The following is a 26,574-nucleotide window of genomic DNA, read 5'->3' on the forward strand; positions in this document are numbered from 1 at the left end:
AGTTTGTGTACATTGCACACATTCGTATGCCACAAAAAATTAAAACCAAGGAATGCACCTAGTTAGAAATGATGTCCAAAACAATCACATTCCTTAAAAAAAAAATAAGATGTACTTTTGTGTGATATTTTTAGACTAAAATTATATTTCATTTTTTATTATTAATGACTCCCTGCTGAATTCTACCTTTTAAAAGTGCTAGAGCACTTTATTTGCGGATAAAGGAGTGGAAGAGATGATACAGGGTCTGTGTGTGTGCTGTCATATTTCTTTTAATACAGGTCTCATTTGGAAATAGTCTTATTCCTTAACTGCAGGTAAAATTTTTGCTTATGCTTTCCTTATTTTGCATTTTACTTTGATCAGTCATTTATCATTAATGTCTGGACTCTGTGATCAATATTATTGTATCATTCCTCTTTTTCTCACTTCTCCCCATAACCTTGTTTGCTGGCCTTCTCCATTTAGTACCTTCTTTGCCTTCTGCTTTCCTCTGGAGCTTCACTTCCTGGTGCCCCACATGAGTAGAATTATTGTCTTCTGCTTCTGATCTTTGAGGGCAGTTGCCATCGATTTGACATAAGCCTTCTTCCACGAGTGATTTCCTCCCTTTCCTTTGTCAACAGAAGAATGGTTTATTATTGCCAGCTTTGGCCTCCTGAGTGCCCTTACACTTTGCTACATGATCATCAAAGCCACAGCTAGCTTAAATGCTAATGAGTAAGTAAATGTTCAGATTGTGAGTGTGCCTACACATACGGCAGCATTGTAAAGAAATGATGAGTTGAAGAATTAGAAGGAAGGAGATCTGGGAAACATCCAGAATACAGCGTTCTTTTACTAAGTTGCAATATCAGATTGTTAGAACATCTGAGGATAGGTTTTCCAAAGGGAGGGTACTTTTTTTATTTTTTAAGGGGAAGATGCGTTATCGTTCAATTTTACTTTGTGTTCTGGCACTCCTGCTTTTTATTCATTTTGTGTGTGGATATGTGCGCATGCACTCCTTGTTTGGTTAAGTTTATATTAGCAAGCCTACCATTAGGGGAGAATTGTAAGGATCATTGCCTATCTGGACTTGAGTGAACAAGCCTAGATAGCGCCTGTTCAGATTTAGATAACTGAATGTTATTTATTTGTCTAGGAATTATATTCAGGAAGTATATTCCAATAGGGAAGCTTAAGGGAAATGCCATAGAGAGTAGTAAGGATGCTATTTTTTATTTAATATTTTTCTTCTGCTCCCAGAGAACCAAGAGCAGCTTACAATGAAAAATACAATGAAACAAATAATTTTTATCACTAAAACACAAATTTAAAAACCATTCCTGATAACAATTTAAAAGCAGCACTCAATGAAGAATCAAGTTAAGGCTTAGTGCTGTATGTTTTTAAATAGTTGTTGAAAGGAAAACTTTTTTTAGTTTATGTTTAGAGGAGAGTCTCTTGAATTCCTGATTCCAGCGCAGTGTTATCACCAAGCAAGTGCTGGCTTGTGTAGTATGATGTGCACGAGTTTCCTGCATTTGTGCACAGCCTCTTTGCTCCCACTTCATTTATTTCTTTGTGCAAGCTGGGAAACAAATCAGGAAACCAGAGTTAACCATAGTTTCCTGTTACCTGCAAACTGGAGAAGTTATGGTTAACTGTAGAGTCTTTGTTTCCTTACTCACATGAAGAGACAAGTGACCTGAAGCAAAGGGGCTGTGTACAAGTGCATGAAACAGATTAAGCCTGAATTTGTGCAAACATAGCCACTGAATATTGTGTCCGCCAACCTAATGGCCTGAGGTAATGGCACAGAGAGCAGGGCTTCCAAGGCACAACTCAAAGGTTTATATGGAAACTAACTATCCTTGAGATAGCCTAAGATTGTTTAGGCAGATAAAGATCCAACAATGATGTACATCCTACAAGAAGTGCAGCTTAAGGACGAGAATTTAGAGTGAACTGGGGGTGCACCAACGTATGTGTACTTAGTAACTCCTGGTCCTGTGATCAGTCTTCTGCAAGTAAGGAGGACAAATTATGAAGTAAACATATATTTGCAAGCAAATGTACATTAATAAATTATGGTTCTCACTACATGTGGTGAGCAGCATGAACACAGAGCTTGCTCTCGCACACTGCCCCATGGAGGTATATAGGCTACATATTTTACAGTAATTGACTAGTTCACCAGCACCCTGGTCTGGAATAATCTTACAACTTACTCATGTAGCATTTTGGTTGGCTACTTTCATATTTCCAAAAAGAGACTGGAATATTTTTTAGGGATTTCACACAATATTTCCTACTGGTGATAGCTGCATTAAACTAGAAGGTTCCTCCTAGATTTTTGTATCTAAAAGTAAAAATGATGCTTGCATAAATGGATACTACAGATATCCAAAACCACTTTCAGTCATTACTTCATGCTGGAACAAGATGTGCAAGTTTCCAACATAGCGCCCCATCTCTGATCTTTTGGGTGGAGGAGATGCAGAGATTGTATTTTGGACATGACACAGTATAATAGGAAGCGGGAGAATTTGTATATTGTGTACAGTATTTTTCTTTAATTCACCCCCCCAAAAGGTGTAGTAAATAAATTAAACCTAGTGTGGAGGTCAAGGTGGTAGCTAGAATTCATAATTTATTTCCCATTTTTATGAACCATCTATTTTAACTGTAATATCTATGGATTTGCCACTTGTGAAAAAGGAATAGCTGTATGCCTTCCTTCCCATTGACTGAAAGCACTAGCAAGTTGTTTTTATTCTGCTCATAATTTATTTTGAACATTTGTGCATTAAACAATAAAATATTACTGATAATCTCTTTTACTTTCCCACAGAACTGAATGGTATTGAAGAAACACTTTGACTAATCGCTTTGGAGAGAGAGCGGCTTACTTTTATGTATCATTTCTTGATCATGTAACACAAGCATATGTTTTGTACATTCTATTTTCATAATTTGCTACTGCTGAAGCTTTGTATTACAAAAGACTCAATAAAAGGTCAACCATAAAAAATTATTCTGAGATTGAATTTTATTATACGCTTGTCAGTGGAAAGTGGTCCCCCCCCCCCCCCAATCCAGTGAATGTTTCCACCTAGTTCTGTTAAATGTATGGACATGTATCAGATTTTGATCTTATACTTCTCCTGTAAATTCAAGGCTTAGTTCCTTGAACTAAAAGTTAACACAGAAGTTTGCAGGAGGAAAGTTTTAGGTCCCTTCTTTCTGCCAGCATGCCTGCTCTTCCGCAGAAAGCTGCTCTGAAAAGTCAAGAAGGCCCTCTTAAACAACATGAGATGTAGACCCTCCAAGTGTCCCTATTTTCCAGGGACAGTCCTGGATTTGCAGAAGCTATCCCAGTTTCAGACTTGATCCTGGAATGTCCTGCTTTTCCTTAGGATGTCCCTATTTTCATCAGATAAATGTTGGAGGGTATCGAATAGGATATCCCTATTTTCATCGGAGACATGTTGGAGGGCAGGCCTGGTGCTGCTGCAGAGAGGACGAACTGCCTAAAATTGAGGTTGGATCCTAAGATAAGTTAACTTATCTAGGAGTAAAGTTTCCCATTCTTTCCCTCTTCTAGTACCCCACCATGTTCCATTTTATATTATTCAGGAGGGCCCTTTGATCTTCTACAGCAGGCATCCCCAAACTTGGCCCTCCAGGTGTTTTGGGACTAAACTCCCATCATCCCTAGCTAACAGGAGCGGTGGTCAGGGATGATGGGAATTGTAGTCCCAAAACATCTGGAGGGGCGAGTTTGGGGATGCCTGTTCTACAGAGTCTTTTCAGAAGTCTGAGGGTAGCAAACATTCCTTCTGTGAACTTGCTTAACTTAGTATAGAAGCCAAAGCTAACCTATAAATTAGAAAAAGGCATTCACTTTATGGATTTCCACGAAACAATAACGCAAATGGGAAGCAGTTCTTGCTAAAGGAAGGAGGGCTTGATTTCTGCTAATCCTCCCTTGTTCCAGCTCCCTGTATCGTATCTTGATAATGCTCTGAAGGTATCTCAGTCCTCAAGGGTAGCTTTCTGGGGGTTGTAGTGGAAAAGAAGAGGTGAGCAATCGCCTTTCCATAAGTGAAACTCCTCTTGCAATATTTGGGACTTAAATAATTAAGACTCCAAATTTGTTCAGAGGTTACAACTGGAAATACCAGGTGTAGGATATATACTGTTTTATAGCTACATAAACATTTAGCTTGTGTTATTTCATTATTATTATTATTATTATTATTATTATTATTATTCTCATACAGGCTTCAACAACATGGCATCCTCATGGTTTTGTATTCCGTTTCTCATTCCTTAATATTTCTGCATATAAAGAATGGCAATTGTGATCTGTTTTTAGATAAGTTATTACAAAATCTAATGCTTGAACAACCTAAATTACCTCAGCTCTCTGCTGTTCGAAAAAATATTCAGGAAAAGAAGAAATTGTCTGGTTAGATAGCTTTCATTGTTGTTGGGGTTAAATAGAGTGTTTGGCAAAAACATGATGTATCAATAAAGGAATAGGTGTATAGTGTATATAGGTATACATGCATTTATACATACTCTTTTCTCTCTTGACTCTTCTCCTGTGGCATTGGGGAAAATGCATTGGGTGGGTGTTGCGAGCAGGCCAGGAATTCGGGCAGCTGATTTGGGGCAAGAATATCCAGATCCAGTGGCCCTTTAGAATCACTGGCTGCATTGCAATCAACTGGGCAGGATTCTGCTCCTCCTGCAGGGAGACCTCAGTTTCAGGGTGTGGCACAGCTGCCCCTGACAATTCTAAATTTAACTTTATCAAAGATGGGAAAAGAAATTTATTCAAATAAAATTTACTCCTTGCAAACCACCTAATTGTCCCTTCTCTGCTACTTCTACATCACAAATTATTCTCTAAGGGAATCAACACTGAACACTAATGTGAAAGTGTGTTCAGCTATTGTGATTGGAAATGAATGCTGTATAGGATTGCTTCCACAGCAAGCTCTTCCATTTCAAATCGGGTCAGTGACACAAAATCTCATGTCCCTGCTGCTTTTTCAGTAGTGGTGCTTGCTTGCACTTCCAAGCCATTGAACACAGCACATTCTTCTTCTTCTTTTCTCATAGAGTAAGAATCATTCAGCTCTTTATAAAGAAAATCCACAGTGGCCTTGTTAGTGAATGTAGAGCTGTTGGGCTCTTGATTTCCAGCCAAAAGCTAATGTCAGACTTAATGAGATTGACTATTGAATCAGGCAGACAAAAAGGCATAAGCTGGCCAAAGCCAGAACCTTTTGTGTTTTTGTTCAATCAAAGTTTAACCTACTTTTGAATTTAGTACTGTGTTTAATTAAAATAAGCCAGTTTGCATTTCTAGCTATCAAAAAAGGAGCTGGCGTTCCTTTTTTTATGATGCTTTTTAAGAAATATTGGGGCTGGGGATTTAAAAGTACTTCTTGAACTTGGGAAAGCAGCCAACATCTATATTAAAATAGTAGCTTAATTTGTAGCTGTCAGGAAACCGTCAGCTGAGAAAGCAGCTTTTATTAATTAGAAATGAAGTGTGTTAAAGTTTCCATAATAGAATATTTCAAAATGTCTTTGAAACGTTCAGAGAAATGTCACAAATAAGGAAGTGACTTTGCTTTAGAAAATGTGAAAAAGTCAAATTGAGGAGGAAGGAAGAACCACGTGAATTTTCAAAACATTGTTTTGCCTTTTTTTGTTTTGAAAAGCTGAAAAAATGGGTTCTTTGTATGTTGAATGCCTGCATGTAAATTTTATTAGCCAGTTTTGTAACATTTGAAACAGACCTCATGAGCATAGTGAACCTGGTCAGTTCTTTCTAGATTTCTGTTTTGTTCATTACATGTAGCGAAGTTGCTGTGCTAGCAAACAAATAAGCTAAGAATTTTTAAATGAACGGGAGGAGGGGGAAATGTATGTAGGTCAGTCATTTTCTTGTCTCTTGATATGAGCTTGTCTTGTGAAACCCAGTCAAAAGGCAAGAGAACCTTCAATCTGCAAGGCCTTTACTAGGCTCCATTTCCGGCAATTGGAGTTTCAGGGAGAGGCTATAGTTATACGCAAGCTTCAGATTGCTTTAAGGCAACAGAATAAGCACATAACACATGTGTTTGCCTTCCTCATGCTAGTAACAGCAAGATTTGATGACAGCTTTTTCTTAGTGCACTCTGAGAGTAGGCATATAGTCTTCATCACAGAGATCAGGAAAATTGAACCAATTTGTTGTCAAAAAGCCCATGGCTGTGTTTAAATTTAGCCCATACTGCTGCTTTCACAGCAGTGAGAAGCAAACCTCTGATCGAAATCAATTTAAACTGTCAGTCAACTAACTGTAGCAGAAATCTGTTTTTTCCAGCATCTTACTACAGTGATGTAAGCAGCTTCTTTGCGGGGCCTTGGGTGGGTGGGGGGAATACTAAGGTAAAAGTTTGGATGAGAGGGATGGTAGAAATGTCTTGGAAGCTTACAACGAATTGATGAATACAGAGCAATGTGGGTGAAATGACCCAAATAACAAAGAGGAAAGTGTCAAGGATTTCCTAACAAAAATGGACAGTCTGTGTTGAAGGAAATGAATGGAGAGAGAACTTGATAGGCAAATGTGACACGAGGCAGATCTGTAGCCAGATTATTGAACAGATGTAAAAGGATAGAATGGTATTAATATTTAACACTTAGAAAACACCTAAACTTTTAAGTGTTATACATATGTTTAAAGATAAGACTGTCACTGCCTGCCTTATGATCATGGGCCATCTGCCTGGTGTCTGGGAAGGGGCAAAGTGTGCTTCTGCAGTCCCAAGTAACAGGCAGTTGGAGCAAAATGTTCTTTCATGCTGGGTTGCGGGGAGCATTCCCTCTGCAGTTGTTCATACTGTGACCGATGAAAGAGATCTGGATACATTGCAGAAGTTCTATTTTCCAGGTGTCTAATATGTAACAGCACTGACTGCTTGCTGCACAAAACACAAGTGGCACGCTTCTGCACACAAGCCTTGCAGCCCTTCTTGGCAACTGTTTTATACACAGGCTACCTTGAATTTTATTTTATTTTATTAAATTTGTATACTGCCCTTCATCCAGAGATCACACTTACATGCCATCAGCCGAGAGTTTATTAAACCTGTAGTATTACAATGTCCATACAGAAGTATGCAATGGTTTTATTACTGGAAAAAGAGAGGTCTTTCTAATTTTCCAAAAATTCACATAGCTCAGATGGTTAATTTTTTAAAAAAACTGATGTTTCTTTTGCATTTCTGTGACCTTGGTATAAAAGTAGATTGAAATGCGTAAACTTTGTTGTTAGCAGAGTCGCTTGGTTTTTTCTGCCTCGTTCCTAATAGGATTCTTTTTATTGTTGCTTCTTTCCTAGGTGGCCACTTCTTTCACCGTAATTCCCTCTCTCCTCGGAGCCTGGTTTATGAGAATGACTTCTCTTCCATTGAACCTGTCTTGGACATGTATGATGAGAACAAGACCTGAAGGGGATCTGCATTCTTATTGCTTTGCTCTCTTTCCCCTTTCCTTTTCCGTTTCTCATTCCTATTGTTGTGTACTCCTTCCATGGGTGTCCTTTGTCTGAAGAAGAGCTGCCTTTTCCAGAACATGTGCCTGGCTGCCAGGCTGCAAAGGTGAAGCTCAGCTGAGGCAATATCCAAGGATGACATCTGTAAATGGATGAAGTGTGTGCACAAAGTCGGCTGTTGGAGGTTGCCGAGTGACCAAGTTGTCATTAGCAGTGCCAGCGGGATGGTGTTGGTATGCTAGAGGTTTTGCCCTACTCTCAGTTTTAATTTTGTACAACAGTCACCTCTCCCGAGTAGGCACATGATATTTCTCTTCTTTTTTTCAAAAAAAAAAAAGTTGCAGTGTTTGCCAGCTTAGTTGCCTGATGGAGGAGGTGGTAGGCTACATGCCCAAAGCGCTCCAGTTATTCTTCATTCTAACCTTGATCTTACACTGAACATCCCCATTCCAAAGGGATCTATGAGAAATGTATTAATGTTCCAGCTTTCCATTTAACAAGCTGATGGCAGAACTAGCCAACGTTACAGCAGCATTACAGCCTGCAATATTCGTACAGGATTTTTCAGGGGTGGGGGATGAGGGTTCCTACTTCATTGCTGCGGTTAAATATGAACAAAAGCTGCTTAGAAAGAATGCAAAAAAACAAACAAAACAGCCATTTTTACAGCCTTCCTGCTGAAGGAATCTCAGACTGATGCTGCTGCTGAAATTTATAAAACCAATATTTGATCTTTAGATGATTTAGACTTCTTAAGAAGAACCCAGGAATCAGAAATAGGTTATTGCTTGTTTTTTTAAAAGGTGTGTACTTTTTCACTCTGATTTTTAAAAAGCCACTTACGTTGGTGTTACATACTGAAAGAACTGGAAGCATCCTTCATACATTTTTACCTGAGATAACTAATCATAAAGCAACAAACACTTTTCTGAAGCTACACCTGTTCCAGAGGACATCAACAGTATGAATCCAGTATGGAGGAAATGCAGTTGCTACTTTGACATCTAGGAGCAAATCCATATTTACTAGAATGGGACAGTGGCTGTAGGAAATAAACTTTCCAACTGATGCAAAAATGGACAGCTAAAAGAACAAAGACTATAGGGTGTGTGTTTTTTAAGTAGTTGGCAGTGTTGCTTAAGCAAAAAATAGCAATTCAGAACAAAATTATGCGATGGTGCATCTAAAGTAGCTTTTCCTACTGTGGGTGCTGCATAAAATGTAACAATTGAGAATAGTCGTCCGTCCCCCCCATTGCAAATCTGAGCTGCTGTAGAGATAGAAGTGGTATGCTTGTAGTGTGGACACTTAATGCTCTTATGAATCTTGTTTGTTGAAGAAATTGAAAACCAAAAGAAAAGGTAAGGAATGTTGCGTGGGTGTCTCGTTCCATTCAGGCAGCTTACAGATGAAAAATGTCTTGTTTTTCTCCTGCAGAAAGCGGGCTTTCACAAGATCTCTCCTGCCCTGAAATGTTGTGATGCTGAAAGTTTTATGCAAAGACTTGAAATTAGCTCTGTGAAGCTAAGTGTTTCTTCGTTAGCAGGAATGCCCTTTCTGTGTTGCTGAGATGGCCATATTGTGTGTCTGATCATTCTTAACTGGGTGATACAGAGCTTAGGGACTTAGCACTGGCAGCCGTTTTGTTTGTTATATGTGCCAGGTAAGTTTTAATGTACTCCACTGAACTGTGAGAGATTCTTTACAAAATCTATTTAAAAGCACAGTCTTGAAGTATTGTGAATGAAAGTTAGATGATTTAGTGGAGAAGATCAGTAATACTGATTACATGATTACAATGATATTATTTAAATGGACACACAAAGTCTAGCATTCATTTTTCCTTTTACAAACTGCCAATACCATACACTTCTCTGATGGCAAGAAAGCATCTTATGAAAGAAGTGTATGTAAAGTGCTCTCGTATTGCAGAGTTTTTAGTGCATAGCTAGAATCTTGATTAAAAAACGCCTAAAACAGGTTCTGCCCCTGCCCAATCCCTTTTATTAACTATACATCTGCAATTATTCACATGTAATAAATCACAGTAGTTTACCTGATTTTAAAATTTTAACTAGCTGAAGTTAATTTTAAAACTGAACTGTTACTGAACTTTACTGAATTCTTACAGCCATAACATTGAATTATTTAAGACTGGGTGTTTGGCAGGATTTTGTGGAATGTTCAAAGGTCACTGTGTAGGCCCATAGCCTGAAAGGCAATAAAATATATTAACTGGATAAACTTTTAGAAAATGCTAATTGGAAGCAAAAATACCAATAATTCTTTGTGCACAGAGGGCCCATTCCAGAGAAAATGTAGTTCAATCGGTGGTTGATTTCAATGAGATTTAAGTGTAATTACATTCCTTTGTATTTGCATTTTGACGGGTGAGTGGTAATATCATAGTCATGTTTTTAACAGATTCAGGCCACTATTTTAACCAAATTTATACCGTTTCTAGCAAGATCCAGGCTTCTCCTCCTCCTCCTCCTAACGTAATGGATTTTCAAGCTGGAATCATTCTATATAGATGAATAAGGCAACTTATGATTTAGGGCATTGTTTGCTAGATATAAACAATGTTTGCTCTCCAAATCAAGGAGAGATCTATTGTTTGAACACATACAGCTGCTGCTATAGAGTCAGATCATTGGCTCCTCTAGCAGTTCTGGCTGCCAGCTGCCCCAAATCCCAGGCCTGCTGCCCCAAATGCTTTAAAATAGAGGCGCTACCATGGATGAGTTTGGTATCTTCTGCATGCGAAACCTATGTTTTATCACTGAGCTATGCTCTGCCCTCTCTCGTTTCTAGAGCATGAGGCAGGGCAATCAGAATTCAGTGAACTACAGCTGGCCACTACACTAATATTTCTCTTTGGTATCTGAGGCATTGGTGGCAGTGCCTGAAGCTAAGAAAATAGAGCAACGAAAGGGAAACATGGAAGCCTTAAACAAACTGTAGTTACTATTGAGTTATCTGTCTGACTCAGAATGTTGCGCCCTACTGCGGCCGTTCAACATGTCTTGGCTCATGAAGAACCTTGACAGTTGCCACTGGAGCATATTCTGTGTCCTGATAACTTGGGAATAGGCAGCAATCAAGAAAAGCCTTCAATTGTAGCTTTTCAAATGTGGCTTTTGTCTGAGCTGTAAATTGTAGTATCCCTCTGAACAATAAAAGCAAACAAACCAGCCCCCAGAAAGCAAGAAAGCACCCTTTGGAAAAGCCTAGTGCTGCTTAAACTTCAATGATTCCTTAAGTAGATGTCATCAAGATTGGGCCTCCTTCCCCTATAAATCTTCCAAACATAAAATATTTTGCTATCTTGAGAGAGAATGCAGTAGGGCGGTGAGCTCTAATTTAAGTATTATGTATTGCCCTTTAAGAACAATGGTGGCTTACGTTCAGGGGCATATATTTTATCTTGACAGTATCATTCACTCTTTTATTTAGCCCAATATGGGTTTTTTTAAAAAATAATAATCAAGATTTCTGAACACAGGTCAGACCATGATGTGAGCACACATTGATTCATTCTCAAGACTAGAATGTTTGTACATAATCAGCCCAAATTTGGGGTGGGTAGGGTGGGATTGAGATGGATTTGGTCTTGTGAACCTACTATTTTGCCATTGACACTGTTGTGAAAAACAGTATTTTTAAAATAAAAAGACAACTGGGGAAATTGGCATGTACATAAACACAAGTTTTAAAACTCCCATCCTGCTTATATTTGGCTGCACTCCAAGCAAAAAAACAGCTTGCATAGTTTTTAAAGATGTTTATATTACATGTGAAATGGCTGTTCAGTCTTCTCACTTGAAAAGTGCAGCAAATACACAGCCCAATATAAGAATTGTGCTATACATGTTTTTTTTCTTCAGAGTTTATCACATGTAAGGGAAAAAATGTGAGAAAGTGGCTCTTCCAAAAGGGATTCTTCATGTGCCTACCCATCCAGCATTGCACAAGTTCCCTTAGCCAACTACAGAGACTGGGTCCTGCTCTGCAACTTTCTAGAGAGCATGCATTTTATTAATATCTGGGTGTGGCTACTTATTATAGGTAACACAAAAACAGGTAATGCAGGCATGGGGGTGGGGCATGTCTGTTTCTAAATTTATTACACTCCCAAAGATTTCAGGCAGTTCATTTGAAAGATTAGTTAATTGCACCCATCCTTGCTCAATGTTTCCCCCCTATATGTGTATGATAACTAATTTACCTAGTTAAAAATGCATTTTAGCAGATGTAGTACTTAAGACTTATATTGTTTTTATTATCTAATTCCCTAACTGTCGCTTTGTTCAAGAACTGCACAGGTATGTAGAGGCTATACTATTACAAGTAAAGTAAACTGTGGCTCAGTTGATAGAAGCTATCCTTTTCCTGTTACTTTTCTGGGGTTTATTATTGCAACTGGAGGAAATTGTAGCAATGATAGACTGTGGTCTGGTCCACACACTTAACAGGCATTTTCGCATTGTGGAGCAGACATGTACTCTTCTCACCCGCCGCATAACACCACGCATCGCATATAGCGAACAGTTCACTAAAAGGCCCAAATTTCACAACTTGATTTCACAAGCCAGTTTCACATGATTTCCCCTTGCCTCTGCATGAGACACTTTGTCTCATCTTATGTTCATGGGGCAGGGGTGGGAGGGAGAGGAGGGATAGTTATATGGCATGTCAAGTCATAGAGTTGGAAGGGACCCTGAGGATCATCTAGTCCAACACCCTGCAATGCAGGAATAGGCAGCTGTCCCAGATGGGGATCATACCTGCAACCTTGGCATTATCAGCACCACATAGCCAACTGAGCTATCCAGGCTGATATGCACCTTCTTCTCCAGTATATTCACAGGATTGAGGGCTAATATATGAACAAGACCATTATCCACAAACTATTTTTAAAAGGTGTGCGTATATTAAAAGCCTGTTTCACTTGTAAATTCCTAGGAGATAGGCACGCACAATTAAGACTAACAGCCCTAAGAAAATGCGATTTTTAAAAATGTGAATAGGAATGGGAACCATACACATACAAATAGACTGTTGCGGTGAGGGCAAAAATGTGGGTAAAACAGTAACTTTGGACAAATGGTTTGTTGATTTAGGAGTGCAAATACTTTAGTTAGGCAGAATAGTAACCCATGGACATATCCACCCTACAAATAAATGAAAGTCTGTTTTATACCACTATTGCCACCTTTGTGCCAGAAAGAGAAGGGTGTATTCAATCTAGCCTGGACTAAAAATAATCATTGGCTAATGCAATCAGCAAAGTGTGTGAGCATGGAAAAGGATAGTAAAAGTTGGTGCCTTCCCACTTTTAAAGATGAGCATTTTTATCTATTCCTGGACTTTAGACAGCTAGTGTTCTTCCTTCCATAGGCAAACCACTTTCCCTTGGCATCTATGTTTTTATTGGTTGTGATAAAGTAAGCTGGTAGGCTTGTTTTGCACAATTCTAGAGCTGGAAGATCATAAGGCATCTAATCTACTCCTGAATAAGTGTATTTACATATAAACCACCGTTAAAAATATTTCTCTAACCTTGTTTAAAAATGCCCAGTGACAGAGACTCCCTTAGTAACTTGTTCCATTCATTGTTGCTTCCTAATTATTCCTCCTACTTAATAATTTCCCTTGCTCACTTTCTGATTCATGTTCTAACTTGTGTGCCACACCCTCCCACACCCAATAATACTGTTTTTCACAGTAGTTATGAGTCCATCTCTATCCAGAGGGCACATCAACATATTTAAAACATGTAGGCCTATACAAAGACTCTGTTTTCGCAGTAAGACTGCATTGATGTGCCCTATGTGAATTTACAGAGATTAAACAAAGTAACTAAGAAGCATCTGCATCATGGTTCCATGACGTTCAGTTGTTTACAGTGACATCTAGTGGGGAAGAAGGGGGTAAATGAGCTCTCCAGGCATTCATCTGATGTTTAAACAATGAAAACTCGTTGAGTCCTATTGTATGGCCTACATAGGAAAGAAAAACAGATATATAGCAACTTTTCAAGCAGACAATGCTGTATCCCCCCCCCCCTTAACCTTTTCTTCAACTGACCTATTATTTGGTGAAATCAGCATATTATGGATGGCCTTCTACTAGGTGCTATTGGGGTAAATGAAGTAGGCATAATCCTTTCTGTACAAAACTTAGCAGCTAACAAGAGAGTAGTTTGGTTTTATTGTTCCTTTTTCAAGCTGTACTTCGCCTGTAAAACATTTGCAGTTAGAAGGCTTGTCTACCCTCCTGTCACTCCCATATGTGTGGAAAGGGCTTCACACCCTCTTAGATTGTATTTATTTATTGCAGTTGATTGGTGCAGTCAAAACTGTATTATAGTTGTACTGAAGCAGCACAACTGCACTAATGGGTAGCAGTTGTACCAAGGATAGCTGCTTCTCTTCAAAACAGTGCCACTTGAACCACACAGCCTGTTTTTGGCAGTGCTCCGTTTGTAAAGCTTATCCTAGTATACAGTTGCAGTGATGGGGGGGAGCTGCACCTCTTGAGTTCCCTTCTGTCAGGTGGCTATTTAAAGCATAGGTTCCCTGATATTTCAGCTTAGACTGCAGGGGGATGACATCAGTTGAAATTGACCTGCAGTAAACTAGCAGTATGTAAACTCAGATTTTACTGTGTTCTGAAACTGGCACAATTAGCAGAATGTACATGATGTATTGCTATTAGCACACCTGTGCATTTGCTATAGGAGGGGCTTAGCTCCCTTTCCTATCAGTTCAGTAAAAAGATGATGATCTGGTGTGGGATTCACATGCACCAGGCGGGAAACAAGTGAGTTTTTGAACAGGAAATATCTAGTTCCATCCAAGCGCTAAACAAGCAAGTTATGTTCAATGCTTCTGTTTCCTCATATATAATATGGTAATAATACCTACCTCACAGGAATAGTGTGAGACTTCATTCATTAATATTTATTAAGAATGGCAAGCTTCTTGCATGGATGGTGCTATGTAAATGCTTACATGTTTGTTCGCTTGTTTGCTTATATATCTTCCCAGTTTTCCCTGTAGATGTCAGGCCCTCTGGGGTGCTGGACCATGTTGGCTAAAGCGTTGTGATCTGTTATTGTAACTGTACTCTGATTGTCTGCCTCTCTTTTTATTATTTAGTGTTTGTTCACTTATGCTTGATGGGCCATGCTTGTAACTCTCCTAAATGTTATTTCTTTTGATGTATCCAGACAATAGAATACAGTGGAATGGCATTTTAAAGGGAGGATCTGCTGACTCACTAAATTGGCGTACTCCCAATGAGTTCAGAATGTCTACGCTAGTATAAAGGGTCAATGATTCTCCCGTTAGAATTGCCAGTCATGTCAATGATGGGATTTTAGCAAATGCCAGCTATTGAAGTTGTGTTCCATCAAGCACCTAGATTGCTAAAACCATGTTCTTATTATGTTGAGATCTGCTCAAATTATGGGGGGAAAGAAGACAGTGGTCCTGTATAAAACCCACAAGCCTCAAGTCCTGAGACTGCCCAATTTTAGTCAGATCATGGATCCCTGCACTCTCCCAAAAACAGTAGTGAAGGGGATCAAGCCCTCTCCGAGCTCCCTGTAATTTGAGCACTTCTGACAATCCCTGTAAGAGGGTATAAGAACCTAAAAAACACACACCAGCTATCACATTTGTTAACACACTGATGAGGTTGATCTGCATTAACGAAAAGCACATGTCAAATAACTGTCACTCAGCTCTGTAGCTTGGAGAAAAAAGTTGCCATTTTTCTAGCATATAATCTAATTATTTGGAATGGCTCTGGCTGCCCCACTTCCAAGGTCAGTGAAGTTTCCTTCAGTTCTGGGAACTGAAGAGAAGAGACACTTGCTATGTTAGGCTGTGCTGTCTTAGATATGATGGTGGTGGTTATAATTAACAGGAGCATGATGAATAACCCTCATACCTGGGCTTTATCCAGACACTGTATATCAAGGATGGCTAATCTGTGACCCTCCAAATATTGTTGGAATTCAGCTCCCATCAGTCTCAGACAGTATGGCTAATGGTCAGGGGTAGGTACGCCGCCTCTGCTGTATATGAAGGCTTTGCCAGCTTTTTCTGAAAGAGTTCCTGTGCCTTTCACAGCTGCATGCCAGGCTAAAATGCAACTTGTACAACTTCTCTTGGCATAAAGATGCAGTCATTTTTGGGGGGGGGGGGAGCTGCAGTTGCTAAGTTCCTTCTTGTCATGCAGCAACTGAAACCACAGGAGCCCAGCCAAGAAAAAGAGGGGGAGGAGAAAATCTGTGGATATTTGGAAATCAACACTTGTGGGTTTAAGAGGAAATGCTGCCACCAGAATTAAACATTCGACCTGCTTTCCTCTCTTCTCTACATCTGCACATTGCTCACTCTGGTGATTAAAATTGCTGCACTAAGCCTTATATGTTGGGAGAAAATAACTTTTCTGAAGTGCACAAAGCTAGCGGTATCCCAGTTGTTTGGTCAACTTAGCAGCAAAATAAATGGATATCTGCTAGATGCCCTTTTTGTGCCACTTAAGGGCTATGCATGCAATCCTTAGGTTTGTGGTTATCCATAGAAACTATTTGTATGGATATTTAGTTACGCTGAACCAACAGTTTGCATTTGTATCAGCACACAGTTCAGTGGATGTGCTTAATCATGATTTGAGCTCATGTAACTACAACCAGCAGTCTTGAATCCAGACTGTTAGCCCAGATAGAAAATTTAAGTGGATAACTCTGTATGTAAGGCTCACGTGTCTGCTCAGGATCCCCAGGTACAGGCGAAGATTAACTATGCACAAAATGCAGTGAGAATAACTTTTAGCAGGTCTTTTGCAATGTGATGAGTGAAAGTGGTTAAACTATCAAACAGCGTGTATGTAAAATACAATGGCAGGGCCTATGTATTTGAATTCCTCATTGCCATATTGTGAATTATACCAGTATGAACAACAGAGAGCCTAAAAATACAAACAAGCTACTAGAGGTCTGGCAAAATGAAAAGGATTATTTGCCTTGTTTCTAATCTAGGCATGTGCAGGCAGTCTGCCACCCTCTTGACAATCTAAACTTTAAAATCTGTGTGATAAGCTGTAGCTTGGCAGCCACAAAAATTCTTAGTCTACATATTTTGATGTAAGTATACTACGATATTGTAGCTATGTGGTATATGCTGATATGTTAATAGTGTATACCTTTAAGTTAGGATTTGCTAATGTAATACATTTCAATAAAAAGCTATTTAAAAACAGCCTAACAGCCTATGCCTGCTTAATGGTGTTCCATTGCTCTGTATATGTGAGAATGTCACTGCCTTGCAGATCCCAGTGCACAACTGGTGAGACAATCTGAGATACCTGTTCTCCAGTGCTTCAAGAAAATGGATGAAATCTTCGGCACACAGAAAATTATCTTCTAGGTATCTCAGATGGCTCTTCGTGCATTTTATTTCCTGTTATACTTAGATATCATGTGACCACATGGCAGATCAGGAACCGGTGGACAAATTAAAAATAAGCTCATCTGCCTGATTCTCATCTCATGATACTTCACAAACTGTACTTTCACATAGTCAATTTTGTGTTCTATGGTGTTCAGCATTTTTTCAGCAGGCAGTTAAGAAGAATAGTAAGGCAAGATAATATAGGAAGAAGGAGCAATCCCTAAACCTTAAGGTCTAACTCTTGTCTATAGACCACTAGTGGTCTATGAGCCTCATTCAGGCATGTCTGTGGATTTGTGGCTGAAGACTGGAGATGGCACTGCCATTAATTTGATTTTAATATTAATATTTATTGTAAATATTTTAATTCTATGGAATTAAAATGGTAATACACTAAAATAAAAATAAAAGAAGCAATGAAATTTAGCATATCTAGCACATTGCATTACAATTGTTACAATAGAATTATTAAATGGTCTGCTAAGACCCTATTTAGCAATATTTTAAGTGTTCCATGGAGGGTGGGGTGAGTTGGGAACCTCTGACCTAAGGTATCTCATACCTAAGCAGTTTAGGACTTTAACGGGAATCACCAACACTTTGAATTGAGCTCAGAAGCAAATTGGAACCAGTGCATCTATGTCATGCAGTAATTGTCTCAGTAGGCTTAAAACAAATGGCAGCTAATATTTATTCAGCAAAAGGGCAGAAAGAGACCAATTCTGGTACTGCATAGCTAGAGATAGGAACAGGACTGCATATTAAGCCCAAGATTTGTGGCTTTTGCCAATATGCAACATAGAATATAATTTAAATGTTTTCTCCTATTTTATCAGGGATAGTGAATAGCTTTAGTTTAGTGCATCTCAAGGGAGTTGTTTAATCCATCTACTGCTTTGTTTTGTGAATTGCCCTGACAAATGCTGTCATTCTGGCAGAGAGACATTTAAGTGAACACTAGGCATTTCAGAAGATTTATCCATGCCTTTTGTAAGTTAGCTTCAGAAAAACAACAAGGTGAGCAATCCTTTGTGCTTCAAGAATTGTAATAAGCACTAAAACAAAATTGGTTGTTGCAGCTCAGGAATGTTGTGGAGAAGTAACTGTGTAGGTGCCACTACATTCAGAAGAATGAGAACTTATTAATAGATATTGCAGTGCTCTAAAACAGGTAATGTGGTAAAAGAATCTGTTGCCTCAGTTGTTCAGCAGGGAATTGTTTCTCATATGGCATCAGACATTGACTCTAATTCAGCACAAACCATGCTAGCCCTTTATTATTATTATTACTATTTATTATTATTTAGCTGCCCATGCTACTGATGGGGATGATTGCAACAACAGCTTCTTGCTGTCAGAGCAGCAGTGGTGGTGAGGGAAAAGGTACCTTCCTGTTCCATGAGTGCTTCCTCTATAATATTCATTTATTTATGCAGTGGTAGGAGGGGTGCTGGCACATCAAAGATGGTCACAGTCACAGACAGGTCATTGGATTGAATCAACTTTCATTTTAGCCCTGTCTTCATTGCTAAATGAAACCTGGTGTTTTCCAGTTCTCAAGCCAACCATGTGATTAGTTTTGGGCAGTGCCAAACTAGCACAGCACCACACAGTGCTTTTTGTAGTAGTGTGCCAAAACCTAAATGCGCCTGCGGCAGTGAATGAGCTCAAGTGGCAATGGTGCTGTATTTGTGGTCAAGAAGGAATTTTCCCTCAGATCAGATTGCCTTGTGCCTCTGGGAATATTTATTCATTTTGCCTTCCCAGGTTTTGAACGCATGAAGCTCAGGTGTATGAGACATTATTCTAGAGCAGCATTGTCTCTCTTGTTTGCTGGGCCTTTAATTCCTATTATTACTGTTAAAGGAGCAAGGGCCCAGGCAAAGAGGTGATGGCCCTATTCTACAACTATTTCCTGTACCCTTTCCCCTTAGTCAGATGATTTGTGATTATTTTTAGCCTGATTATGGAAAGATGACTGCTTTCCTTCCAGTTGTGATTCCATATGCTCTAATTGCCTCTATTTAACCAAGGATGGTTCTGATTTTCTGATACCAGTTCCTTATAAACCACTTATTTCTGCCTTTCAGATATTCACAACATCTTTTTAAAATATTTTTGTTAGCATGAGTTGATAGCTCTTTTCAGATGCTCAGCTCCATGTCCAGGATCTCTAGAAGTTCCATCCACCACCACCCTTGATGGCACAATCTGACATACCTACTCAGAATTAAGTCCCATTGAGTTCAGTGCCACTTACTACTAAATGCATGCCCACAAGCAGTGAGGTTCTACACATGCATTACCTACTATTTCAGATGGCTGAGGCCCATGTTGAGCTCCTTGTGGAATGACAATGTTTTCTAAAATACCTTTAACCCAAAGAACCAACATCTTCCTGTCCTTTAAAAAACAGTGCAGCACAAGCCTGTTGAACAACAAATGGATTTGGCATGCACTGCTGGAGTGGGACCTTCAGCAGTGTGAAATGGGGATGGGACATTCTCAGGTGTCAGAAGACTGGTTTAAAAGTGGGTTCCTATTATCATGTGAAGAAATGACTGGGGTTGCGTATGATACTCAGCGCTGGTCCTGCCATTAGCAGATTGAGGCGGAGACCCCAACTGGGGCTAGGGAGAAACAGCAGTGTATTTGCAGGGCTGCATTCTTGATGTGCCAGGTAAGCTGTCCTGTATCCTCCTGAGTCTTGCTGCTTAGGGCCATTGAACTGTGCCTCTGCCAACAGCGAACTCTTCCAGCCTGGACATGGAGCTGGGGCTGGGGCCATCTTGCCCTTCCTCTCATGTAGCAAAACAGCTGAGCTTAGCCCTGGTGCGTCCATGACATTAGAAAAAGCAGGGCACTGGTTCCTAAGCAGCTAACAGGGCAGGCGGGTCTCCAAAAAGCCTCACTAGGTTAAGCCCAAACTCAAAAACGGAATTATTATTTTTTTAAGGCCCAGGTTCCAAGCTGCAAAAACTGAAATATCCGGATGGCGAGGGCCTTTCTCTGCGGGGTCACACAGCTTTGCCCACCGCATGACACACTCCAAGTCTCTCCAGGTGCAACGGGATTGACGGTGCCACTCCGGACAGGTCTCCTCATGAGAAGGCCTCACTGACTTCAGAGGGAGGGGGGTTTTACTCCCAGGTCGAACGGGTATAGCAGCAATGCACCCCCACTTCCCAAATGTGTGCGTAGGACCGTGTAGCCACAGGGCGACGACCGTCGTGGTTTTAGGCGGCTTGAGAAGAGGCTGGACTCGGCTCAGCCTCGCACTGAGCGGGACGACGACGACGACAAAAATGGCCGTTTTCCCTGCGCCGCGGTGCGCCAGCCACGCCGCTAGAGGGCGCAGTAGGCAGACAACAGCTCCCCCGGGCTCGGTCCGCGACGTGCGTAGCCCCCGTGACCCACCTGTGACTGTCGGGCCGGCCCCGGTTCGGAGACGGCGGAGTGTGCCCGGGTGGCGGCGGCGGCAGTGGCGCCGCAGCGGCAACGGCCCCGCTATGTGGCTGGGCCCGGAGGAGGTGCTGCTGGCCAACGCGCTGTGGGTGACGGAGCGGGCCAACCCCTTCTTCCTCCTGCAGCGGCGGCGGGGCCACGGCAAGGGGGGCGGCCTGACGGGTGAGTGGAGCCGCCGATCGCCAGCTGGGCGAGGAGGAGTTGGAAGAGGGGAGTCCGTCGGCCGCCGCCGCCGCCGCCCGGGGCCTCGCGGGCAGCAGAGGCGCTGCTGGGAAGGCCTCTCGGGGAGAGAATGGGCCCTGTCAGGGCAGCGCCCGAAAGCGCCTTCGCAGCCGCAAGCTGCCCCTCATCCCTCGCTTTAAAACGCACAGGGAGGCGGGCCTCTTCGCCCAGGGCCGCTGCGGCTTGCGGGTGTCAGGTCCAGTGCCCCCCCCCCCACCTGCCAAGTAGTTGGCTAGTGACATCGCCCGTTGCCCGTGGGTGTCTCTACCTCCCCACCCTTTGTCCAGGTGGACCAGAGAGGATGCTTCTGGGTGCTGAAAGGGTTTGGTCCTGCCCTGGGTGAAGGTGCCTGTGCGCAAAAGCACCGACACTGGTTTCCCCTTTCTCCCAAGGCTTTCAAATCAGCAGGCTCTTCTTGACTTGTGATCCCGCCCCGCCCCAGCCACCAACACAGGTGAAATTTGGGGGATGCGTGCCCCGTAAATATGTATATTTGAATGTGCCCCTCCCGTGTGTGCCAATGAAATACAGAGGAGGGGCTCTGTGGAGTTTCGCAACGTCTGAAGTGGGGAGGAAACAAACAAACGAAAAACATTGTTGAGAGGCTTTTTTTTTATTAATACATCACTTGTATATTTTCATTTGGTAAATAATATGTCGGTATTGAAACATTTTACTTTAGAGCTTTGTAGGATATGTGCACAGTTTTAAAGGATTTCAGTGTAAACAAGGGAGCCAATTATTTTGCTTTTTAGAGGCTGACACTCTAATCCACATTATTTCAGCAGCTTAGTATTACACTTGTAACATTTGTGGTAGTTTTAAACAATAAAAGCTACTTTAAAGTAAAATTCCTGTATGCCAGTAGCATACCCACTCATTCGCTTGGCTCCCAGAGACAAGCTGAATTTATTCACGCTATATGCAGTACATCTGCACTGCAGATTCTTGAAGGCCCAATGCAGAGCAGCTCTGTGAATTGCTGCACATCTGTTTAGCATGTATTTGTATTATAGATAAATTTGGTTCCAAGACAGTAAGTGTTGCCTATGTAAACACAGGAATGGCATTGCTGTGGTGTTGTTTTCTGTCACAGTCTCCCTGCAAAAGTATACTTTCTTGTGTTATCATTTCATTTGCCTCAACAGAAGTTAATCTCCATAGGACAGTGCAGACAATAGATTGGGTCCAGACTAAGACTGCAGTCCTATATCCACTTACCTAACAGTAAGCCCCATTGAACTCAGTGTGACTTACTTCTGAGTAATACAGTTTGCGCTGTGTTTGTTGTTGAATCAATAAGTCATGACTAATTTATCCCACAGATTTCAGTGGTACCTAAGTTCAGCTAACTTAGATCTGTAGCCTTGGTCATTTTCATGCCTAATTGTGGATTTTGCTTGTTGAATATGCTTGGATCTGGTAATTTGTTTGATATGGGCAGAAGAAGCTAGTGATCTTACACACATGATATGTATGTGGTAGATATGTATGTGGCAGCTGTATCTTTGCAGCTGCAAATCTTGCAAAAGTCTGCAAAATGCTTATATATAGTGGTATTTCAGGTATTTCAGCTGCTATCTCCCTAGCCTGAAGCTGGGTTCCTTTACAGTACTTTGCATAAGAAGGGATATTTCATCAGGCTCTTTTCCCTCATATCATAAGTGCTTCAAGCATTGCAAATTCCCACATATATGTATACAGGCCGCATACAGGCTTCTTAATATAGAAAGAGAGATTAAGCCAAAAACATTCACTGGTAATGTGGCAATAAAATGCTAACATTTCTTTTATTAGGAGAAAATGTTGTGTGTGTTGTTTTCTCAAACAGTGTTTTAAAAGATCCCAGTTTATCTCTCCAGACAGACTATCTATCCATTTAGAAAAGTAGTGCATGTATAATGATTATTTGTTATAAAAAGATTTATTAACGTAAAGTTGCCATTCAGGAAATACATTTTGCCTAGCACTCAAAATAGTTTTGCTCCTGAGAACATGTGATTTCCCTCCCTCCTCTGGTTTCATTTCACTAGTTAGTTACAGAAGTGTCCATAACACATTTTAAACAGAGTCTATAGGCCAAGGGAGCCTGTCTTTGTCCGCAGATAGCTTCCAGGTCATGTGGCCAGCATGACTAAGCCGCTTCTGGCGAACCAGAGCAGCGTACGGAAACGCCATTTACCTTCCCACTGGAGCGGTACCTATTTATCTACTTGCACTGCATGCTTTCGAACTGCTAGGTGGGCAGGAGCTGGGACCGAATAACGAGAGCTCACCCTGTCACTGGGATTCAAACTGCTGATCTTCCGATCGGCAAGCCCTAGGCTCTGTAATTTAGACCACAGTGCCACCCGCGTCCCTGATAATGTGCTGTATAATAATAATAATAATAATAATATTAATAATAATAAGAAGAAGAAGAAGAAGAAGAAGTAATGAACAACAAAAGTCTTCCCTCCCCAGTGTCCACGTCATTTTGTTAAAATTTTAATATATTCTGGAAAGAAAGAAAGAATGCTTGTGGAATGCCTTGAATCTCTTAACCACAGTTAAGAAATTGGAGAGTATTCCATATGCAGCCAGCATCTACAGTGTAAAGGGACTTTGATAGCATTTTCTTTTTCTTTGTAAAATTGCAAACACATTAAAAACAACAACAACACCCTGCTCTTCAGGAGCTCGTGCTTGGAGCTTGCAGCAGGGACTGGCCCTACTTAGGAAGTCCTAAGGGGAGTTTATCACAGCCAGGTTTGTATTTGTTGCCAAATTTAAATCACTGGTTTATGCATTGGCATTCTTTGTTTATTTTACAAGCAAATGAAACTTGCACTCTGTAAGTTTATGTACATACTCTTGGCTGTTACAGAAAGTTGCCCCTCCCCAAGCTGGACAACACAACAGAACTCCTGTAGCCCAGCATTCTGCCACAGGTATACCTTGGCTTGCTCTGTGCTGGAATGCACATAGAAAGGCCTCTGTTATGAAGTAAACATCATGTCCAGAGTTTGGACAAGCTGTCTAGGAAGAATTGTATCTTGGGCTACACATGCACCAGATTTCAGCTTTGTGGGTGGTCTAGCAATACTGTGAACATTTTGAAATACACCTATAAGGTTGTCATGTTCCAGTAAAAACATAAAAGTCTATTGTTGCATCTGTATGTGATTTCTTATGGCATAAGCTTTTGTGTACTTAACCAGATGCTTGGTATCATTTGGGTAGGGTGTGTGAGAGAGACTGAAAGAGAAAATTGGAACAGAAATGGCCTTGAAAAGCAAACTACTCAAATTTTTTAGATTGTTTGTGTCAAGTTTAAACTTTTGGGGTGGCCTGAGCATCTTTATAAATTAATAAATTTATAATTTACTATATTGAAAATAACTTCTAACGATTCTCAACAAATCTGAATTATATATAAAAAAATCATAGATTAAATATACAGATCTTGCATACTTTGTAACAACTTAGTTTTATCATCTTGGGAAAACAAGCAGTTATTTGTTGTCTTACCCCTCCCCACAACTAAATGACACAAATAGGAATGCCCTGCATCATTTATGGAAGATACTCAGGATATGAAATTAGTAAATCCCTAAAGGAAGAGAGTTCTAGTTCTAAAGGGATGCATCACTGAGAGTGCCTCCCTACACGCACGTCTCTGTTGTTTGGACGTGGTATATACAAAGTATATTTAAGAGGGCGTTCTCAGCTGCTCTTGGAGACTACAACTTCTTTTCAGGTACACAGTGCCAATTGGAAAGCTAATGCATTAGCTTAACTTCCTTCAATATTTCATTGGCAATGATATACTGTCAGTATAATTCTGCACCCACTCACCATCACATAATTCTCTCTAGTCTTTGTCCACTCAGAAAATGTGCAACAGGCCTAACACTGTGTAAAATAGTAAATAACATTACTGCTTATAGCATTCTGAAGGCATTTGCGAAGAAGCTTCAAGTATGCTATTCTAACACTGCATTAAACCCAGTTTTGATGTTGTATAAATTTCAGTTCTCCTTCAGCTGTTGTGCCTCAGTGTTCCTTTCCCTGTTAAGAATGCATTGTTTTAGCGACTCTGCTTTTCAAATGTTTGTGAAACCTCAGTCTCTCCTTAATGTGCAAAGTGTGGTTTGTGCTTGCCGTTCAGATCAGGATGGATTGACCTTTGTTATTACCAATTTTGGTTTGAAGGGAAAGCACTAACAATAGTTTGGACAACTAGGCAAATATGATTTGGCACTACCCCAAAAAGAAAGTGGAATTTGCCCATGCACAAGGGGCATGGTTTGGCATTGTGTCTGAACCAAGCATTTCAGACAGTTGCTTTATCTGTGTGTGTGGTTTTTTTTAAGTGGGGTGGCTTAAACAACCTAAGATGACCATGGGGATGATGGAACAACTCCCCTAAGAGGAAAGGTTACAACATTTGGGACTTTGGTTCAGAGAAAAGGCAGCATGATAGGGGTGTATAAAATTATGCATGGTGTAGAGAAGGTGAACACAGAGTTTTTTTATTCCTCCCTCATAATACTGGAACTCAGAGACATCCAGTGAAACTGTTGGAGACAGTATGCCCTGAATACCAGTTGCCGTTCGTGGCAGGTGGGATGAATGCTGTAGTGCTTAGGTCCTGTTTGTGGGCTTCCCTTGGGCATCTGCTTAGGCACTCTTAAGAAGAATGTTGGACTAGATGGGCCTTTTGTTTGATTCAGTAGACCCTTCTTGGGATCTCACATCCTTTATCAACTTTTGTATCAATAAACACTTTATTTTAAATCATCCCACCATTTATTTCACTCTCTCATTTGCTCAGATCATATTCATTATGTTTCTCTCTGCATCTTGGTCTTCTTAGGGCTACTTGTGGGAACCTTGGATGTGGTTTTGGACTCAAGTGCTAGGGTTGCTCCTTACAGAATTTTACATCAGACGCAGGATTCTCAAATCTATTGGGCAGTGGCATGTGGTGAGTAAATACCATTCTATAACAAATAAATTCTGCCAGTGTATGATTGCTGTCCCCCACAGCCAGCTTTTAAATGCTCTTTAACTACAATATCCTCAAAAGGATTTTTGAGCAGTTCAAGTGCTCTTCAGAGGCACATTCTGAAAAGTTTAGAAAAATCTGGGTGTACATGTAGACCAGGGGTCAACAACCTTTTTCAGCCATGGGCCTGTCCACCGTTCCTCAGATCATGTGGGGGGCCAGACTATATTTTGAAAAAATAATAATGAATGAATTCCTATGCCCCACAAATAATCCAGAGATGCATTTTAAATAGAAGCACACATTCTACTCATGTAAAAACACCAGGCAGGCCCCACAAATAACCCAGAGATGCATTTTAAATAAAAGGACACATTCTACTCATGTAAAAACACGCTGATTCCCGGACCGTCCGTGGGATTGAGAAGGCGATTGGGCCGCATCCAGCCCCTGGGCCTTAGGTTGCCTACCCCTGATGTAGACCATGGTTGCACATCTGGATTATGGCCATTTTACTCAAGGTTTTAATCCAATATTCTGTAATTGTATCAGGTGGAGTAGAAAAAAAACCTGATTGTCCAGGATCTGTTCAAAACCAATTGGCTGATAGCAAGCAAATTTGTGTGAAGTAGAGGGTGGGCTGGTGGGGAGCTAGCAGAGGTATATTAAGTAAATACTGGCTATCTAATTTAACCAGTAGTAGAAAGTATTTGATATAAGGAATGGAAGGTTAAAGTTTGCTTTTAAGTGGCGAAGTTACAGTTAAACCATAAAAGAACAACACCTCCCACCCCACCCCAAAAATACAGATAGAGAAACAGCAGGAAGCATGATTACCATAATCCTTCAAAAAACCTGGGAGAAGAGTACATCTGATCCCGGTGCTA

At 40.7% G+C, this 26,574-nt stretch overlaps 2 protein-coding genes across 6 annotated transcripts in view; both read left to right on the top strand.

Moving 5' to 3' along the window:
• Positions 1-16,818, top strand: part of RNF130 (ring finger protein 130) — a 42,483-nt gene extending 25,665 nt beyond the window's left edge. The window contains exons 8-9 of one of the 3 annotated variants that reach the window (XR_014506036.1): positions 469-720; positions 2,837-2,988. Coding sequence is in view for 2 of the 3 variants with exons in the window: in XM_083418226.1 (XP_083274352.1) it covers positions 627-720; positions 2,837-2,852 (110 nt within the window). In the remaining variant the exon portion in view is untranslated. Of the gene's footprint in view, positions 1-468; positions 721-2,836; positions 2,989-7,390 lie in introns of those variants that run through there. The other 2 variants (XM_083418226.1, XM_083418227.1) reach the window with 2 other exon arrangements.
• Positions 16,819-20,378: 3,560 nt separating this feature from the next.
• Positions 20,379-26,574, top strand: part of TBC1D9B (TBC1 domain family member 9B) — a 32,356-nt gene continuing 26,160 nt past the window's right edge. The window contains exons 1-2 of one of the 3 annotated variants that reach the window (XM_083428521.1): positions 20,379-20,637; positions 25,556-25,666. In XM_083428521.1, the coding sequence (XP_083284647.1) occupies positions 20,520-20,637; positions 25,556-25,666 (229 nt within the window). In that variant the 5' untranslated portion in view covers positions 20,379-20,519. Of the gene's footprint in view, positions 21,152-25,555; positions 25,667-26,574 lie in introns of all 3 variants that reach the window. The other 2 variants (XM_083428522.1, XM_083428523.1) reach the window with 2 other exon arrangements.

This window comes from Podarcis tiliguerta (genome assembly GCF_965153285.1).
Source record: "Podarcis tiliguerta genome assembly, chromosome: 2".
Taxonomy (NCBI): domain Eukaryota; kingdom Metazoa; phylum Chordata; class Lepidosauria; order Squamata; family Lacertidae; genus Podarcis; species Podarcis tiliguerta.